Below are 20,822 nucleotides of genomic sequence, written 5' to 3'. Positions count from 1 at the left end.
TCTCCTCCTTCTCCATCATCTTTGCTGGATGTTTCTGCTGTCCCTGACTTCTAATGCTATGGTGTCCTGCGACTTAGCCCTGGGCTCTCCTCTCCCACCTGCCATCTACCCTCACTTCCTAGGTGTCTTCACTTTGTCCATGGCTTTATAGCCCCCATAGACACTGATGACTTCCAAATTCATATCTCCAGCCAGAATATCTCCTTGGAATTCCAAACTCATGTGTTGACTTCCTCCTCAATATTTTCTCTTGTATTACCGATAGACATGTCAAAATTTGTCCCAAATCTTGAGTTTTCACCCCAACATCTGCTCACAATCATCTCGTAGTCTCCTCCACTCACTACAGTATGGCATCCTTGATTCCTCTCTTTTGCTCACAACTACATCCAGTCCATTGTTGGCTCCACCTTCAAAACACACCTGTTTCTCATTGCCCTTCTCTAGTGCCCTACACCAGGCACCACATACATCTTTAGGCTGGATTCCTGGTACAGCCTCCCAATTAGTCATCTCCATTGTGCCCTTATCCTTTATAGTCAGCCTGAGTAAGACTTCAAGGCATAAATCAGACTGCATCATTCCTCTGTTCAAAATCCTTCAATGACTTCTCCACTGACTTAGAATTAGATCAAAATACCTAACCATGGTCCCAGACAGAATATTCAAAATACCCATATTTAACATCTGGTAGAGGAATGCATAGTCATATATAAGTTTCTATATAAATCAAACATTTTAAATATATTATCTTCTATTTTCCAAATGAACCAAACTATATTTATCTATATAATAAAACTGCTGGCTGGGTGTGGTGGCTCACACCTGTAATACCAGCACCGTGGGAAGCCGAGGCGGGAGGATCACTTGAGGTCAGGAGTTCAAGGCCAGCCTGGCCAACATGGGGAAACCCCATCTCTACCAAAAATACAAAAATTAACTGGGCATGGTGGCACAAACCTGTAATCCCAGCTACTTGGGAGGCTGAGGCAGAAGAATCATTGGAACTCAGGAGGCAGAGGTTGCAGCAAGCCGAGATTGTGCCACTGCACTCTAGCATGGGCGACAGAGTGAGACTCCATCTCAAAAAAAAAAAAAAAACTGCTTAAAAAATGATATTAATATAACACAGAGCATGCATCAAATCAGCCTAATACTCTAAGTCGTTTATTGGTTTTCAGAAATAATTGGTGTGAACAGTGAACAGTCTGAAAAAGAAATTAAAAAACTAATCCCATTTACAATAGCCAAAGAAAATGAAATACCTAGGAATTAACTAAAGAAGTAAAAGATCTCTATAATGTAAACTACAAGACAGTGATGAAAGGAATTGAAGAGGACACCAAAAAATGGAGAGATATTCTATGTCCATGGATTGGAATAATCAATGTTGTTAAAATGTCCATACTACCCAAAGCAATCTACAGATTCAATGCAATCCCTATCAAAATACCGATGACATTCTTCACAGAAAGGCAAATAACTGCCGTAAAATTTATGTGGAACCACAAAAGACCCCGAATGCCAAAGTTATCCTAAGCAAAAAGAACAAAGCTGGAGGTATCACATTTACTGACTTCAAATTATACTCAGAGCTACAGTAATCAAAATAGTATGCTATTAGCATAAAAACAGACACATAGCCCAACAGAACAGAATAGAGAACACAGAAACAAATCCACACACTGACAGTAAACTGATTTTTGACAAAGGGGCCAAGAACATACACTGAGGAAAAGAGTCTCTTCAATAAGTGGTGCTGGGAAAACTAAATATCCATAAGCAAAATCACAAAACTAGACCCCATATCTCACCACATACAGAAATCAAATTGAAATGGATTAAAGACTTAAATCTAAGACCTCAAAATATGAAACTACTAAAAGAAAACATTGGGGAAATTCCCCAGGACATTGGTCTGGGCAAAAATTTCTTGATTAATACCCCACAAGCACAGGCAACCAAAGCAAAAATGGACAAATTAGACCACATCAAATTAAAAAGCTTCTGCACAGCAGAGGAAACAATCAACAAAGTGAAGAGACAACCCGCAGAATGGGAGAAAATATTTGCTAGCTATATCCATCTGACAAGTGATTATTAGCCAGAATATATAAGGAGCTCAAACGAGTCTACAGGAAAAAAATTCTAATAATCCAATAAAGAAATCAGCAAAATATTTTAATAGACATTTCTCAAAAGAAGACATACAAATGGCAAACAGGTATATGAAAAGGTGCTCAACATCATCGATCATCAGAGAAATGAAAATCAAAACTACAATCTCGGCTGGGCATGGTGGCTCACGCCTGTAATCTCAGCACTTTGGGAGGCCGAGGCAGGTGAATCACGAGGTCAAGAGATAGAGACCATCTTGGCCAACATGGTGAAACCCCGTCTCTACTAAAAAAGTACAAAAATTAGCTGGGTGTGGTGACACGTGCCTATAGTCCCAGCTACTCGGGAGGCTGAGGCATGAGAATCGCTTGAACCTGGGGGGCGGAGGTTGTAGTGAGCTGAGATTGTGTCACTGCACTCTAGCCTGGGCAAGAGCAAGACTCTGTTTCAAAACAAAGAAACAACAACAACAAAACCCTACAATCTCATCCCAGTTAAAATAGTTTATATCCAAAAGACAGGCAATAACAAACACTGGTGAGGATGTAGAGAAATCAGAACCCTCAAACACTGTTGGTGGGGATGCAAATTAGTACAAGCATTAGGGAGAACAGTTTGGAGGTTCCTCAAAAAACTAAAAATAGAGTTACCATATGATCCAGCAATCCCACTGCTGGATATATACTCAAAGGAAAGGAAATCATATATTGAAGAGATACCTGCACTCCCATGTTTATTGCAGCACTGTTTACAATAGCCAAGGTTTAGAAGCCACCTAAGTGTCTGTCACAAGATGAATGGATAAAGAAAGTGTGGTACATATTCACAATGGAGTACTATTCAGCCATGCAAAAGAGTGAAATCCTGTCATTTGTAATAACATGAATGGAACTGGAAGTCATTATGTTAAGTGAAGTAAGCCAGGCACAGAAAGACAAACGTCACATGTTCTCACTTATTTGTGGGATCTAAAAATCAAAACAATTCACTTTATGGAGATAGAGAGTAGAAGATTGGTTATCAGAGGCTGGGCCAGGTAGTTGGTCAGGGGCAGGGAATGGTGAAGAGGGAGGTGGGGATGGTTAATGAATACAAAAGTAATAGAAAGAATGAATAAGACCTAGTATTTGCTAGCACAACAGGGTGACTATAGTCAATAATAATTTACTTGTGCTTTTAAAAATAACTAAGAGAGTATACGGCCAGGCATGGTGGCTCACACCTGTAATCTCAGCACTTTGGGAGGCCGAGGCGGGCAGATCATGAGGTCAGGAGATCGAGACCATCCTGGCTAACACGGTGAAACCCCATCTCTACTAAAAATACAAAAAAAGTTAGCCAGGCATGGTGGCGGGCGCCCGTAGTCCCAGCTATTTGGGAAGCTGAGGCAGGAGAATGGCATGAATCCAGGAGCAGAGGTTGCAGTGAGCCAAGATCTTGCCACTGCACTCCAGCCTAGATTACTGTATGATTTATTTTTTCTCTTTTATTTATTTTTTAAATCTTTATTCTTTTTTCTCTACTTTTTCTTTTAACATTTTTTAATTTTGAGAAAAGGTCTTGCTTTGTTACCTAGGCTAGAATGCAGTGGCATGACCACAGCTCACTGCAGCCTTAACCGATCCTCCCACCTCAGTCTCCCTAGTACCTGAGAGTATAGGACTGTGCCACCACACCCAGCTAATTTTTTTAATTTTTTGCAGAAATGAGGTCTCATTATATTGCCCAGGCTGATCTCAAACTCCTGGGCTTAAGTGTTCTGTCCACCATGGCCTCCCAAAATGCTGAGATTTCAGGCTTGATGTTAAACTAACCTTGCATTCCTAGAATAAACCTAACTTGGCTATGATTTATTATCCTATTTATATATTGCTGAACACAACAGGATGTACATTCAATTTACTGATGTTTTGTTTGGAACTTTTGCAAGTATGTTTATAAGAGGAATTGATCTTTAATTTTGACTTTTCTTGAAATATCCTTGTCAAGTTTTGGTGTCAACATCATGCTTGTTTCCTAAAACGTGTTGGTAAATGCTCCTCTTTTTTCATTATTTGGAAGCATCTGTATAAGATGGGTGTTCTTTCTTTCTTTTTACAATTATTATTATTATTATTGAGACAGAGCCTCACTCTGTCAACCAGGCTGGAGTGCAATGGCACGATCTTGGCCCACTGCAACCTCCGCCTCCCAGGTTCAAGCAATTCTTGTGCCTCAGCCTCCCAAGTAGCTGGGATTACAGGCGTGCAACACCACGCCCGGATAATTTTTGTACTTTTAATACAGATGAGGTTTTGTCATGTTGGTTAGGTTGGTCTCGAACTCCTGGCCTCAAATGTTCTCCTGCCTCAGCCTCCTAAAGTTCTAGATTACAGGCACGAGCCACCATAACTGGCTTATTTCTTTCTTAAAAATTTGGTAGAATTTGGCCAGGCGTGATGGCTCATGCCTGCCAGTACTTTGGGAGGCCGAGGTGGGCAGATCACAAGGTCAGGAGTTCGAGATCAGCCTGGCCAGTATGGTGAAACTCCATCTCTACCAAAAACACAAAAATTAGCCAGGCATGGTGGCAGGTGCCTGTAGTCCCAGCTATTCAGGAGGCTGAGGCAGGAGAATTGCTTGAATCCGGGAAGCAGAGGTTGCAGTGAGCTGAGACTGCACCACTGCACTCCAGCCTGGGCAAATGAGCAAGACTCTGTCTAAAAAAAAAAAAAAAAATTGGTTGAATTTTCACATTTATTGGCCTAGAGTTGTTCAGAATATCCCCTTATGATCTTTTTAATGTCTGTGGTATTTGTAGTGATGCCCCTACATATTGGTTAGTGATGCCACCGTTATCAGTCACTTTGATTTTCTTTGCTCCATTGCTCAGACTGAAGCACAGTGGCCTGATTATAGCTCACGGCAGCCTTGAGCTCCTGGGCTCAAGCAAACCTCCTGTCTCATCCTCCCAAGTAGCTAGGACTGCAGGTGTGCACCACCAAGCTGGGCTCTTCTTTTCTTTTCGATCAATCTTTCCAGAGTTTATCTAATGTTTAACTCTTTTCAAAGAGTTAATGTTAGTTTGTCGAGACTCTTTTCTTAAAAAATATCTTTTAAGCTGGGCGCGGTGGCTCACGCCTGTAATCCTAGCATTTTGGAAGGCTGAGGCGGGCAGATCACTTGAGGTGAGGAGTTCGATATCAGCCTGGACAACATGGTGAAACCCCGTCTCTACTAAAAATACAAAAATTAGCCGGGCGTGGTGGCACGTGCCTGTAATCCCAGGTACTTGGGATGCTGAGGCAGAAAAGAGAATTGCTTGAACCTGGGAGGTGGAGGTTGCAGTGAGCTGAGTTGGTGCCATTGAACTTCAGCCTATAGAGATGAGGACTCAATATGTTGGGCAGGCTGGTCTCCAACTCCTGCCCTCCAGCAATCCTCTGGCCTTCACCTCCCAAAGTGATGGGATTACAGGCACCAGCCACCACAGCCTCTGTGGAGCCTCTCTATCGAAGCTTGCTTTCTCTTTTTTAAACATTTCCTTCATCCCAGTATTTTTCAGTTTAATCTTTTTTCTAACTTCTTGAGATATATGATTATATCAAGAGATCTTTCTTGAACATCCCATTTCAGACTGAAACCACTCTCCTCTTTTTCTCCTTGGCACTCACCACCATTTAACATACCACATATTTTCCTCATTTATTTTTGTCTCTCCCCATCAGAATGGAATCTCCACGAAGGCAAGGACTTTTGTTTACTGCTGAATCCCCCGGACCGAAACCAGTTCCTGTTTAATAAATAAAACAAGGAATGAATGTGTTAAATGAAGAAACAATAAGAGCTAAATTTATTGAGCAGTTACTATCTGAGACTCAATTATATTCACTCATGCATTTATTCAGTTATTTACTTATTTAGAGAAGGGGTCTCGCTTTGTTGCCCCGCAGGTCTCCAACTCCTGGCCTCAAGCAATCCTCCCAGCTCAGCCTCCCCAGGATTACAGGCGTGAACCACCACGCCTGGCGGAGACTCAATTATAAGGGGCTCACAGATAACATCTAATTCTTACAGAGGAGGAAACTGAGGCACAAGTAAGCAGGAGAGCCGTGATTGGAAACCTAGGTCTAACTCACGGCCCGTGAGCTTTCCTCCAAGTCCCGAGGCTTCCCCTTAAAAAAGCCAGCGAGGGACGAGACCCGGAGGGCAGAACCCACGGAGGGCGGAGCCCACGGAGGACAGAAACCGCGCTCGCGAGCTCGGCCTTGCGCGGCCCCCAGCAGCCAGACGAGCAAGCCGGTCTTGAAATGAATGACCTTCGGAACGGAGCTTGATCGAATCACTCAGCAGTAGGCGTCGCCCACTTTCTTATTGGTTGGTTTTGGTTCTCAAGAATAGGAAACGAAGATAGTCCGCGAGGGGGCTGCGGGCTTTGCGGAGCCTCGCCCCCGGGCGCGCTGGTTCCCTGCCGCGCAGGCGCACGGAATCCTCGGCTCGGATCTCGCGTTTCCGGCCGTAGGGCTTCTCCCGCCTCTACCGGAAGCTGCGCTTGCTACCCGGGTAACGGGTCCCGGCTGTGGAAGCTTCCGCGGCGCCGCGATGGACCTCGAGGAGGCGGTAAGGAGGCGGTGCGCCTGGCGGGCCCCTACTGCCGGGGCCGGAGGGGAGAGAAGCTGAGGAGGAGCGGCGGAGAACGCCTCGGGTTGGGGCGGCCACCGGTTGGAGGAAGGCGGGGCGGAGGGCTGCGGGGCGGGGTGACGACTGGGCGCTGGCCGGCCGCATGCGCACGCGGCGTTGGTAAAGAGGCTGGAGTTTCTGGCTCGGCGAGGTTGTGGGCGGGGGAGGGTGTGGGGTTTGTCGTTATGGATGTGTTTAAAGATGAAGTTGTGGGTTTTGTGGGGTGGCCACCCACAGGGCTCATCCTCGAGACTGGACCACCCACAAGTTCCCTTTAATGCTGGGGTGGGTGAAGGGGGAGCAGGGTTTGGAACCTGAGATGCCCCCGGGTAACCCCTGTCGGTCTCTCCGGGAATCCTCGCCGCTGTCTCCTGCGGGGATTCTGAATTCGGGTTTGGGAACTCCCCAAATTTTCCAGCTGTCATTCATCGTAGTGTTAGTACGGGGTCATTGAACACTTTACCAAGTTGCCAAAATTAATTTGGCATGCTTTTTTTTTTGTTTTAGGTGCTACGTAAAATGGCACATTTTTGTTGTCTCACTTTGTCCCCCAGGCTGGAGTGCAGTGGCACATCACGATCACGGCTCACTGCAGTCTCGACCTCCTGGGCTCGAGAGATCCTCCCGCCTCAGCCTTCCGATTAGCTAGTACTGCAGACTTGCGCCACCACTCCCGGCTAATTTTTTTTTTTGGTAGGGGCAGGGGTCTCGCTATGTTGTCCAGACTGGTATTGAACTCCTGGGCTCAGGCGATCTTCCTGCCTCAGCCTTTGCAAAGTGCTAGGATTACAGAGGTGAGCCCCCGCACCTGGCCAAATGGCAAATGGCACACACTTTGATGGTATTAAATGGTACTTGATAATTAGATCAATGCTAACAACAAGTCAAACTCCAAAGAATTGGGAATCAGAGAATTAGGCCTGTATATACGGAAGCAGTACGGCCTTATAATACGGGCTTAAAAAATGTTTATTGAATGGTGGTTGGCTAACTTCTGTAGATGCTAGGCTGATGAAATTAATCATTGTAACTCACCATTAGCTAGTGTATCCCCAGACTAGGGACCATGTCTGGTCTGTTCTGCTCACCATTGAATCCCCAGCACTTAGTAAAAAGCCTAGTACACCCAGAGTTGATACTCTTTATGCTCCCGAATGAATAAATCGAAACTTGAAACCAGTACAAATCTAGTTCCTCTGTGGTATGCGCTTTTAGTGTCCTGGAGGAGTTCCAAATGGTATTTGCATTTTTAAAGTCTTCTCTATACTTATTTGTCATCTTCTTTCTCACAGAATTTTCAAGGAGCTTTGTTTACTCATCTTTGGTTCCAGTTTACCCCTACTACCTCCTTTTCTTTATTTTTCCTCTCACATTGCATATTTCAATAAATTTTCTCCAGCAGTTTAATTCGATTTCATACCGCTCCTCTCCTTGTTTGCAGATAATCTCTCTGATATATTTTCTATTGTGTATGATTTTTTGTTTATAAAGTTGCAAGGAACACACTAAGTAGAACTGCAGGGTTTAGGTACGATGTACTGAATGTGGCTTGATGGGAACACCTTTTCTGTCCTCTTCTCCCATAGGAAGAGTTTAAAGAACGCTGCAGTCAGTGTGCTGCTGTCTCATGGGGCCTTACTGATGAAGGCAAATATTATTGCACTTCTTGCCACAATGTTACAGAGGTAAGTAACAAATACCATTTATGAGTTTGCTTATGTTTTAAAAATTACTATTTCAGCCTGCTATTGTAGTCTAAGTCCCAAAGAATTTGGTTAATTTTTGTCACTCATGCAATGCCAACATTCCAAGGATGTGAGTGGTCTTGGGTACTTACACATAGGTTAAGGGATTTGTGAATTAGATTGAGGATGAGTTTTTGAAATTATGTTGGGCCACATTTATAAATGATTTCTTATTCAGAGTATATGGTTGAGGGAAATAATTAAAATTGTACTTAGAAGATGATGCATTTCTTTTTATTAGTACTTATTTACATTTTTAAAATGTGTCATGGTGGCTTAGAGGTTTGGAAGATGGAATGTTAGAAAACTTGAGGACTGGGCTGGGCGCGGTGGCTTATGCCTATAATCCCAGCACTTTGGGAGGCTGAGGCAGGTGGATCACCTGAGGTCAGGAGTTCGAGACCAGCCTGGCCAACATGGGAAAACCCCGTCTCCACTAAAAATACAAAAATTAGTCGGGCGTGGTAGCATGCGCCTGTAGCCCCAGCTACTCAGGAGGCTGAGGCAGGAGAATTGCTTGAACCCAGGAGGCAGAGGTTGCAGTGAGATGAGATCACGCCACTGTACTTCAGCCTGGGCAACAGAGCAAGACTCCATCTAAAAAAAAAAAAAAAAGGCTTAAGGACTGTTGGGAATATTGGAACTACACTTCATTATCCTTTTATCTTTGTATAGTACCTTACAGGTTACAAAGTGTTTTTGGATTCATTATCTCATTTCCTCCTCATCACCAATGTGAGAGCCTATTGATAGGGCTCACAATTTGAGTGAGTTTGCCAAAGTTACCCAAGTTCCAGGACTTGAATATGAGTCTTCTGACTTCAGCATTCATTTTACCCATCTTGTCATACTGTCCTGTGTAACCTTGGTAAACGAGGCTACCTTCACGTTGTGAGGGCTAGGTCCTATTGTGGTGAACACACCTGCAGGCCAGCATCACCAAAATAATCAAGGGTGTAGAGAGTCTGCTAGTAGACGGGCTAAATGTGGCCAGGACTCTCCTCTGTGGAAAAGGATTTCCTCAAAGTCTACAGAGCCAGGAAGGGACAAATGTTACCTTCACCGTACGGGCTTAAGAAAGGCAAATTTGGGACAATAAAAGTAATTGTAGACTTCTGCTTCTGGCTGAGATGGAGTAACAGAGACCAGACTTAACTTTGTCCACTAAACAACGAAAAACCTGGACAAAATATATGAAACGAGTAAAAGGAAAAAAATTTTCCCTTGAAAAAAACTGGTGAATTGAGCTTGCAAGTCTGTCACACGAGTGCTTTTCCTTGAGACAGTGTTCTTGAGTCTGCAGCTGGAATGCTTATCTCTGCTTCCTATTTAGTCACACAGAATATTAAAAAGATACGTGCTCTCTTGATGAAATTGTTGGGGTGATGGAGATATTTATTATCTTGATTGTAGTGATGGTTTTGTGGAGATATATTTTGTGTGTGTGTCTGTGTGTGTCAGATTGTGCACCTGACAGATATGCACTTTGGTCCTCTCCCTCAGTGTGTAGTAAGGAGCTAGCAGTTTTACTCACTGTTGCTTTTGTACTATAGTGCAGGTGTAAACACAGTGAAGAAAGATTGTGTCTAATGGAGTATTTGCCGTTAGTAGATGAAGTCCACATACTATTTTTATAGGAGTTGAACTACATTAACTAATTGCTTTTCTATTTCTGGTTTTGATAGTTTCCGTTTGATTCTGTTTGATCAAATCTGCTGCAGTCATTTTTTAGTTTGAAAGATCCTAATACCACTACCTAGCTCCACATTTGAAAGACTGTCAACTCCTGTGAAGTAATTTGTCAAGAATGTAGAGTTCATGAAGATGGACAACATCTTTATAAAGACCAAGAACCTAGCTCAGTGCCTTCCTTTCAGACAACAGGCTTAAAGGAAAAAACAGTTATGCGTTGCACAACTTCAGTAGTTATTCTCGGCTTTATGGTGATCCAAGCATGTTCTTCACATAGACTGTGAGAATATGATATGGTTGGGGCTCCCTGGAGCTGAGCAGTGTGGTGATGGTGATGCTGAAATACAGTGGGCGGAGAATGACGAGTGAGACAGTTACAGCCATGAAGAATGGAAGTCATGGTGCAACTTGCCTTATTTTTCTGCCCCTTTTACTGCCCCCTCTTCCTCAGCATGTAACTCTCAAGTTCCAGACACACTCTGCAATCTGGGAAAGGACTTCCGAATTGATAAAGGAACCAAAATGTTATCCTGATATATTTTATCCAGGAAAAAATACATATAAGGTCATAAATCTGTTCAATTTAGACAATAGATATTTTTGCAAGAGTTTCATGGATATTTAAAAAGATGTAGGCTAGACTTGTGTGAGTTTAATAGATTTTTATGATTATAAGAGCAATGCATGTTTACTATAGAAAATTTGGAAATTACGAAGAGGAAAGCTAAAATCACCAGTAATCTCTATATTTGTCTCTTTTTTCCTGTGTATGAAATGGAGAAAGGGATGTGTGAGTACTGTTCAATCTGTTGCCATAACAATTTGAAAAACTACTTTATCTAAACATTTGCAGACATTTTTTACAGACTGTAAATATTCTGTAATAGCCATTCGGTAATTTAATTAATTATAGCTCTAGTTTTGGATGTTTTACTTTTTCACGGTTTTTGCCCTTTCACATTTTGTCTAGTACAGATTTTAAGTCTTTTTTTCCTGGCTACCCTTTGTAAGTTTTATTGTCTTTGCTAGATAATGGCTTTTGTATTTATTTTGACGTGTCTTACGTTCTCAGTGTGGCCAACCCAGTATACCAAAATTGCTTTGAATATGGTTTCTGTGATTAGAGAGGTTACATTTCAGAACTCCTGTTGGTAGAGACATATCTTTTATTCTTATGGAGAGTTAAAGATAAATTTCATTCCAAATCTCTAAATTTAGAAAAGCAGTAATGTCCTCTGTTGGTTAAAAATCCTTACCTTTCTTCTGGCATTAAGACTCAATAATGGGGGCTGGGCGCGTTTGGCTCACTCCTATAAGCCCAGCACTTTGGGAGACCGATGTGGGTGGATCACCTGAGGTCGGGAGTTTGAGACCAGCCTGACCAACATGGAGAAACCCCGTCTCTACTAAAAATACAAAATTAGCCAGTTGTGGTGGCGCATGCCTGTGATCCCAGCTACTCGGGAGGCTGAGGCAGGAGAATTGCTTGAACCTGGGAGGCAGAGGTTGCAGTGAGCTGAGATAGTGTCATTGCACTCCAGCCTGGGCGACAAGAGCGAAATTCCCTCCCAAAAAAAAAAAAAAAAAAAAAAAAAAAAAAACTCAATAATGGGAACATTTATTCTACTTTATGGAATAAAGTGTGGCCTCATTTTAAAAAAAAGACTCAACACTTTATTTTTAGTTGTGGGAGAGCCAGAATCTTTGATACTTGCCCTTGAGAGCAGTTAGGATTGAAGACTCTGGTATGAATTATACCAACCATTTTAGCCATTCTAAAATTCTGTAAGTTTGATTAAAAATAAAAGGTAATATGTACTTTTATAATTTCAGAAATGAAAGCAGTTTTAGAGTATTATTCAAAGACATGGAAAAGTAGGCCAGAAGTAATCTGTCTGTAGTTTAGGCATTACCACTTACAATAAATACATAAACTGTTTTAATACCAAAGTGTATTTTGCGTGGAGAAAAAAGTGAGTAAATTTAACTTTTGGTTTGGCTTGGTTTGTAAAAGTTAAAAAGTGATTTAAAATAAAAGTTTATTCATTTTACAAACACTTTATGGTTGCTGTATTCCAGGCACTGTTTTAGTTACTGAGAAATTTTGAATGAAAAAACAACATCAACATTAACTAGAATGTTAAATGTTTATAATTTTCCCAAGATTTTACCATCCTTCGTCCTGGTACTCACAATTTGGTTCATTATACGTTCCAGAAAATACCTGGAAATATGCTTGGGGGGATGTAAAACTATCTTTTTAATGGTCTTTTTCTGTTCCTGCAGAGATCTCAGGAAGTTATAAACACTGATCTTATTCCTAATGCCCAAATAAAAGCCCTCAACCGGGGGCTTAAAAAAAAAAACAACTCTGGTAAGTTCTTTCTTGACATGTGCTTAACATTCTTTATTCACATCTTCACCTTCATGGTGAGGACATGGAATGGAATTTTAAGTAGATTCTAGAGAAAATGCCAGATTTTATCTACTGGCATACGTTCTTCTGGCCTGTGTTTGTTATTCATTGTGGTGAATATGATTTCCTGTACTTTTATAGAAAAAATGCTTATTTTCTGAAATAATTCAACCGTGGAATTGTTAGGTGAGTTAAATACAATATTCAACTTCTAGAAATCCATTTCTCGTATTGAATTTTGAACACATCCTTTTAAAAATTGGGAAAATTATTTTCCCTTAAAATGGCCTCAGCATGAGTGTGCTTTGAAAGGTAAAGTCTTTCATTAATCCAGTGAGTACATATAATTAACCATTATTGAGAAGGATCGTAGGTAAAGTCTAACTGATGGTTTTTATTTTTGACTAAGTACCGAGGACCAAATCCCCAAGTTTGAAACCCAGGTAATGATAATGGGGACTCTTCTACATGAGATAGCTTTAAGGATACACACACATTTAAAAAAATGTGTATATTTATTTGTGTGTGTGTGTTTATGAAATATATGAAATACGTTAACATTCTTAGATGAATAACAGTGAATGCCTAAATGCTATCTCATGTTTCTGTTTAGCCTTTAGTAGTGACTTTTTATTAGGCTAAAACCTGATTAACTTTTGTTAAATTTTATTGGAGTAAAACCCGATTAATTTTGCCTTGACCTACTTAAATAGTTAAAATGTGTAGTTTAAACATGCATTTCTTAAGGAACTTCAGGTGCTTTATATTAGGTGTTAGGTGTCTTATAGTCAACCTCGTCACCCTTAGTTTCTTCATTTGTAAAATGAGAATAAAATGCCATCTGTTATGAAAAATAGGAACACAGACTCAAAATTTAAAATACAACTTTGTCAGTTTCTAAGAACAGTATGCAAGAAGAAGAGGGAGTATATATGCATGTAGCTTGAAGAGTTTAAACTTCCTCAGCTTATGGACCATTCAGAATTATTGGGTTTTCTGTTTTACTCTTACAACTTGAGACCCTTTCTGGGAAGGAATTGGGTTAGTCAGCAGAGGTGGGGAGACTTTGTGACATTTAGGTAAGGGAGAAGAGTTGAAGTCGTCTGGCATTCTGCGGAGAAGAGATCTTGAAGTCAGTAACCGACCTCAAGCTCTGTGTAAAAAGTACGGATAACAAGCTTTTGGAAGAGTTACAGTATTTGTCCAGCGGTGAGGGGCAAAACGTAAGGGTCTTCATAGACTTTTCCTTCAGCTCGTAGTTGTCATTAAACACGTAGCTCTGTCTATTGTGGTGGCAGATTTCTTCACAGTCTCTTAGGGTAGTTTTGAGTATTCAAGAAAATAACCCACTTAAAATACCCAGCACACACTTGGCACCTAGGTTGAGCTCAGTATTAGTACCTTGCTTTCATTTTCTCCCTATAACCTAGAACCATTTCAGGAAAAGCAGAATGCCATTGAGCATTTTATTTTCTTTGAATGTTCTTACTGCCCTTTTCTGTACTCCTGTATCACGAGATCTTGACATTCGTCCATTCATTCACTAGAAGTTCACCGTTCCCTTGTGAGTTGGAACAGAAAAGCAGTGGAAGCAGTTAGTACTTTCCTTTAGGATTCCGCTGGGCATCATTCGTCATTTAGGATTCTGCCAGGCATCGTTCGGGAAAACAGACATTTTAAAAACTTGTTTCACTTTTTTTTTTAATGTGGTGACTATTCATTTTTCTGCCTCTTAGGTTAGTATTTTCAGAAAAATACAGATAATGGAAAACATTTGAAATCTGAAATTATATAAAATATTTAGTTTCAGCATTTGTATACACATTTGCCAGGTTGGAAACAAGAATATAAGAATGGAAACCCTCTTCAGTGGTACAAAAACATTCAAGTTGCTAAGCTGCTAAGTTCTGGGTTAATTTAAAAAAAAAAAAAAAAGAAAACTTCAAGTCACAATATGTAAAACACAAATTGTAACTGTAATAGCATTAAAGTTTGTAAATTAGAAATGTAAATGCTAAAACATGCTATTTGTCATTTAGAAAAAGGCTGGGATTGGTATGTGTGTGAAGGTTTCCAGAACATTCTTTGTCAACAAGCAGAAGCCTTAAAGAACCTTGGAATAGGCCCAGAGTTAAAGGTGAGTACATTTGTGACTAGATGTTAGCTTTACATATTGTTGTTTAAAGAACAGTAAGACTTAAGAGTGGAACTAAGGAGAAATCAGTAATAACACTAGGGCTACTGGAAGAATAATTTTTCTGATGTTTTTGCTTTAACCTTTTAGTAGGTTAGCAGTTCTGGAAGTGTATTCTACAGGATGTAAATAAGCAATACATCCAAAAGAAAAATTTAAAGGTTTTAGTCTTCAGATACTTTGGAAACAACAGGTTAAACAAAGTAAAACTCAAATAACTTTGGGAGTTTATTAGTACCATTTATGTGTTAATGTGCTTGTTTAATTTCCAGGGAATGTCCTGTGTGGTATTCACAATTTCAGAACAGAGTCATTTGGTGTATGTACATAACGTCTTTCAGGACTTGAGTTCCACAGAATGCATTTTGGACAGTGATATGCTCAACCAGTCGTTCACTGGAGTGTGCATCAGAATCACCTGGAGGGCTTGATAAAACACCAATCACTGGACCTTAATCCCTGAATTTCTGAGTTAGTATGTCTGAGTAGGGCCCAAGAATGTGCATTTCTAACAAGTTCTTATGGGACACCGATGCTTCTGGTCCGGGGACCACACTTTGACTTTCCTGCCTTCCTGGAGCAACGTAGTATTTCTGCAATTATTTGAATTTCACATTCGTTCATCTAGTAAAAGCCATTTAAAGAATCCTTTAAAAAGCCAGTTATGGCTGGACGCGGTGGCTCAAGCCTGTAATCCCAGCACTTTGGGAGGCCGAGACGGGCGGATCACTAGGTCAGGAGATCGAGACCATCCTGGCGAACACGGTGAAACCCCATCTCTAAAAAAAAAAAAAAAACTAGCCGGGCGAGGTGGCGGGCGCCTGTAGTCCCAGCTACTCGTGAGGCTGAGGCAGGAGAATGGCGTAAACCCAGGAGGCGGAGCTTGCAGTGAGCTGAGATCCGGTCACTGCACTCCAGCCTGGGTGACAGAGCGAGACTCCATCTCAAAAAAAAAAAAAAAGCGAGTTATTTAGCAACAAGTTGTTCCCTTGCTTCGTATGCTTCATTGGAAACCAAGTGTTGAGAGTTCCAGCCTAGTTGGGGAGAGGGATTTGGGAGTATGTGAAATGAATAGACATGAATTTATATGGTGATATACTCATAAGTGAATTTTTTTTTTTTTTTTTAAGAGAGGTAGTCTTGCTCTCGTTGCCTAGGCTGGAGTGCAGTGGCACAATCTTGGCTCGCTGCAACCTCCACCTCCCGTGTTCAACCAATTCTCCTGTCTCAGCCTCCTGAGTAGTTGGGACTACAGGCGCACGCTGCTACACCTGGCTTATTTTTTATGTTTTAGTAGAGATGGGGTTTCACCATGTTGCACAGGCTGGGCTCAAACTCCTGAGCTCAGGCAATCCACCCACCTCGGCCTCTCAAAGTGCTAGGATTACAGGCGTGAGCCACTGCACCTGACCCTCATAAGTGATATTAAAGGCAAAAAGAGAACAGATAAAGATCAACGTGGGCTGCAGTCACCAAGGAAAGATTTGTAGAGGAGCCTTTGCTGTTCAAACTGGTGGCTGGGGCAAGCCCAAACAGAACAACTACGTTTCCAGTGCATGGCCTAAATGGATGCTGGGCCTACCCTGAAAGGTGTTAAGTATTAAAAATTCAGAAGCATGAAGCAACAGAGGCTTACCTATAATAGTGTTTGCATTAGGTATGATAGCTGATAGTGGGGGTTTGTGATCTAGTTTCTGCTCACGTAGTCATTCTATGTATACATGTTTAGAAACAATTTTATATAATTACACTGTATAGCTGTAGCAGGGTTTATTCCTATGTAACTTTATGCTCAACCTCATTAGGGGTTAATTCTGAAAACAATTTTTCTGAAATTAGCCAATGAGCATAACTGTTTAGACCTCATCAGTTGAGTGGCATTATGCCATGTACGCAGGCTCCAGAATCAAAACTGACTCCACATCCTATTGATAGTTTTTCTACTTACCGGCTGGGTAATCTTGGACAAGTTACTCATTTTCTTCAATGGTAAAATGAAGCTAATAGCTGTCTTACAGTATTGTGTTGGAGCTAAGGGATGCCTGGTACCTAGTAGATGATGAATAAATGGAAGAGTCTTTTTGTTTGTTTTTTTTTCTTTGTGAGACAGGGTGTTGCTCTGTTGCCCAGACTGGAGTGCAGTGACCTGATCATGGGTCACTGCAGCCCCAACCTCCCAGACTCGAGCGATCCTCCCACCTCAGCCTCCCAAGTAGCTGGGACTACAGGTGTGTGCCACCATACCTGGCTAACTTTTTGATTTTTTGTAGCGATGAGGTCTCACCATGTTGCCCAGGCTGGTTTTGAACTCCTGGGCTCAAGCAGTTTCTCCTGCCTCAGCCTCCCAAAGTCTGGAGATTACAGTAGTGAGCCACTGCCCGGCCGGAAAAGTTTTTTGTTTAGTTTTACTTTCACTTGGGACTGGTTAGTAAACCTGGTAACAACTTTGCCCCTAACTAAAAGTGTAGTCATGTATCAGTTGCTTTCCTACTCTGATCCTTAATTTACTAATATGCAAAAGAAAAGGACTCAACTAGGTTATTTTAATGTCTTTCTCTAAAATCTAAAATTAAGAAGGATTTTTTCAACATTCTCATGTACCTGATACTATGATGATACTATAATTCTTTTTAAGGAAAAGCAGGTAAGAATACGTGTGGATGGAAGACTTAACCAGCCCTCCAGGTGATTCTGATGCACACTTAAGCTTGAGAACCACTGGTTCAACATATTAATCCCCAATGTGCATTTTGTGGAACTCATGTTCTGATAGATGCTACATACAGACACCAAAGATTTTGTTATCAAATTGTGAATACCACGTAAAACATTTACTGGAAATTTATATGTAATATGTAAAATACAAGAGAGCTGTGGTATAGATGTGCCTGTACATTTGTCGTCATAACCTGAATCACCCCCTACTCATTTCCCTTCCTCCTTAGAATGACGTTTTACATAATTTTTGGAAGCGCTACCTTCAGAAGAGCAAGCAGGCATATTGTAAGAACCCAGTTTATACCACTGGAAGGAAACCTACAGTAAGTCACAAGTCTGAAAGTTGGATTAAAAAACATGTCTGTTGAGATGTAGAGATGAAGATGGGTTCCTGACCAGTTTGAGTATCTGAGATTATGATGCTTGTCAGAGGATTTTCAGTTAAGAGGCTTCTGTTAACAGTCCAGAAGGACAGGGTCACTGACATATAAATATTTTGGGGTTAACTTAAGATTTTTTTTTAAAAAAGGTTTTGCTAGAGTTGAGTAATTTCTTGTGTAAAGCAATATTAGCATCTCGCTAAAATCTTAGTGAATAAGTAAGCAATAAGTAAAATATTAAGCTGATACGTGAATTGGTAAGATAATTTCTACTTCACTTTTGAAAGGAAATGGGAACAATTACTTTTAATTAGAAGCATAGTTTTCTCAGGTATATCCATTAAATATTTCCTTAGTGCTTTGGATATAACTGTTTTGAGAACAGTAAGAGGCCTGCTTCTGAATCCTGGTCCCTACTTTTGAGCTGTATTATCTTTCGTGAGGTAAATTACTGAAAATGTGCAGAAGAAGCAAATTAACAAGCAAATATAGAGAGGGGGACAGTGGGGAAGGGTGCTATTTAATAAAAGGTGGTCATGGGGGCCCTTGCTGATGAGGGAGCTGAAGTGATGAAGAAAGTGAGAGAGTAAACCATGGGATATCTAGAGTAAGAAATGCAGAATTTCAGGTCTTACCAAGACCAGTTGAATGCAGGTATGCATTTTAAGAAGTCCCTGGGTGCTTCCTATACACATTACACTGAAGTTTGAGAAGCACTGGTATAGATGAGAAGTGATGGTGGCTGGGACCAGGAGGTAGAACTGGAGGTGTTAAGTGATAGGATTCTATATAAAGTCTGAAGATAGAGCCAACAGAATTTCCTGATGGATTGGTTGTGGGGTGTGGGAGAAAGAGAGGAATAGGAGTCAGTGATGACTCTAAGGTTTTTGACCTGAGCAGCTGGAAGGAAGGAGTTGCCATCAACTGAAGGGTAAGTGGGCCAGGAAGATCAAGGGTTCCGTGTTAAGTTTGAGACAGCTGTTAGTATCTGTGTTAGTCCATTTTCACACTGCTATAAAAATACTACCTGAGACAGGGCAATTTCTAAACAAAAGAAGTTTAATTGACTCACAGTTCCACATGGTTGGGGAGGCCCTAGAAAACATGTAATCATGGCCCAAGGATAGGGGAAGTAAGGCATGTCTTACATGGCAGCAGGAGAGAGAGAGGGAGAGAGACAGAGAGAGAATGCGTGTGTGTGAGAAAGCGCATGAAACTGCCACTTTTAAAACCATTAGATTGCATGAGAACTCCCTCACTATCATGAGAACAGCATGGGGGAAACCACCCCCGTGATCCAGTCGCCTCTCACCAGGTCCCTCTCACAACATGTGGAGATTACAATTTGAGATGAGAAATTTGGTTGGGGACAGAGCCAAACCATATCATTCCATCCCTGGCCCCTGCCAAATCTCATGTCCTTCTCACGTTGCAAAATCAATCTTGCCTTCCCAACAGTCTACCAAAGTCTTAACTCGTTCCAGCATATTAACTCATTAACTCAAAAGTTCAAGTCCAAAGTCTCATCTGAGACAAGGCAAGTCCTTTCCACCTATAAGCCTATAAAATCAAAAACAAGTTAGTTACTTCCAAGATGAAATGAGGTTACAGGCATTGGGTAAATGTTCCCAATCCCCATGGAATAAATTGGCCAAAACAAAGGGACCACAGGCCCCATACAAGTCTGAAACCCAGCAGGGCATTCACTAAACCTTAAAGCTCCAAAATAAGCTTTGACTCCATGTCTCACATCCAGGCATGCTGATGCAAGGAGTGGTCTCACAAGGTCTTGGGCAGCTCTGCTCCTTTGGCTCTGCAGGAGCCACATGGTCCAGAGTTTCATGGACTAGAGTTGACTGTCTGTGGCTTTCCAAGCGCATGGTGCAAGATGTCAGTGGATCTACCATTCTGGGGTCTGCAGGATGGTGGCCCTCTTCTCACAGCTCCACTAGGCAGAGCCCCAGTGGGGACTCTGTGTTGGGGCTCCAATTCCACATTTCCCTAGAAGAGGTTCCCCATAAGGGCTCTGCCCCTGCAGCAGTCTTCTGCCTGGACATCCAGGCATTTCCCTTCATCCTCTGTAATCTAGGCAGAGGTTCCCAAACCTCAGCTCTTGTCTTCTATGCACCCACAGGCCCATCACCACATGGAAGCTGCCAAAGCCTGAGGCTTGCGCCCTCTGAAGCCATGGCCTGAGCTATACTTTGGTGCCTTTTAGCCATGGCTGGAGCTGGAGTGGCTGGGATGCAGGGTGCCATATCCTGAGGCTACACAAAGTAGCTGCGCCCTGGACCTGGCCTGCAAAACCATTTTTCCCTCCTAGGCCTGTGGGCCTTACGATTCAAACTCCTGTCTAAAGCCAGTTTCTCTGTTTGCACACATGATCCCACCTTTGTGGGATAATCCCACCTTTGAGACATAATCATCTGTCTCAAAGATCTCTGACATGTCCTGGAGACATTTTCCCCATTGTCTTGAGTGTTAACATTCACTCCTCATTACTTATGCAAATTTCTATAGCCGGCTTTAATTTTCTCCCCAGAAAATGGGTTTTTCTTTTCTACCTTGTGGTCTGGCTGCAAATATTCCAAACTTTTATGCTCTGCTTCCCTTTTAAATAAAAGTTCCAGTTTCAGATAATCTCTTTGTGAATGCACATGACTGAATGCTTTCAGAATCAGCCAGGTCACCTCTTGAATGCTTTGCTGCTCAGAAATTTCTTCCGCCAGATACCCTGAATCATCTTTCTCAGCTTCAAAGTTCTACAGATCTCTAGGGCAGGGGCAAAATGCCACCAGTCTCTTTGCTAAAGCGTAGCAAGAGTAACCTTTACTCCAGTTCCCAATAAGTTCCTCATCTCCATCTGAAACCACCTCAGCCTGGACTTCATTGTCCATATC

The 20,822-nt window shown here is 41.7% G+C and overlaps 1 protein-coding gene across 1 annotated transcript in view; it reads left to right on the top strand.

The window, feature by feature from the left end:
• Positions 1 to 6,516: 6,516 nt before the first annotated feature.
• The window catches only part of TAF1B (TATA box binding protein (TBP)-associated factor, RNA polymerase I, B, 63kDa), a 96,870-nt gene continuing 82,564 nt past the window's right edge, over positions 6,517 to 20,822 (top strand). Inside the window, exons 1-5 of the mRNA XM_011965306.1 lie at positions 6,517 to 6,717; positions 8,364 to 8,462; positions 12,501 to 12,588; positions 14,670 to 14,767; positions 17,770 to 17,865. Coding sequence (XP_011820696.1) covers positions 6,700 to 6,717; positions 8,364 to 8,462; positions 12,501 to 12,588; positions 14,670 to 14,767; positions 17,770 to 17,865 — 399 coding nt within the window. The 5' untranslated portion in view covers positions 6,517 to 6,699. The remainder of the gene's footprint in view (positions 6,718 to 8,363; positions 8,463 to 12,500; positions 12,589 to 14,669; positions 14,768 to 17,769; positions 17,866 to 20,822) is intronic.

This window comes from Mandrillus leucophaeus, unplaced genomic scaffold, assembly GCF_000951045.1.
Source record: "Mandrillus leucophaeus isolate KB7577 unplaced genomic scaffold, Mleu.le_1.0 Scaffold72, whole genome shotgun sequence".
Lineage (NCBI taxonomy): Eukaryota > Metazoa > Chordata > Mammalia > Primates > Cercopithecidae > Mandrillus > Mandrillus leucophaeus.
Note: the sequence above shows the minus strand (reverse complement) of the source record. Positions and strands in the feature narration are given on the sequence as shown.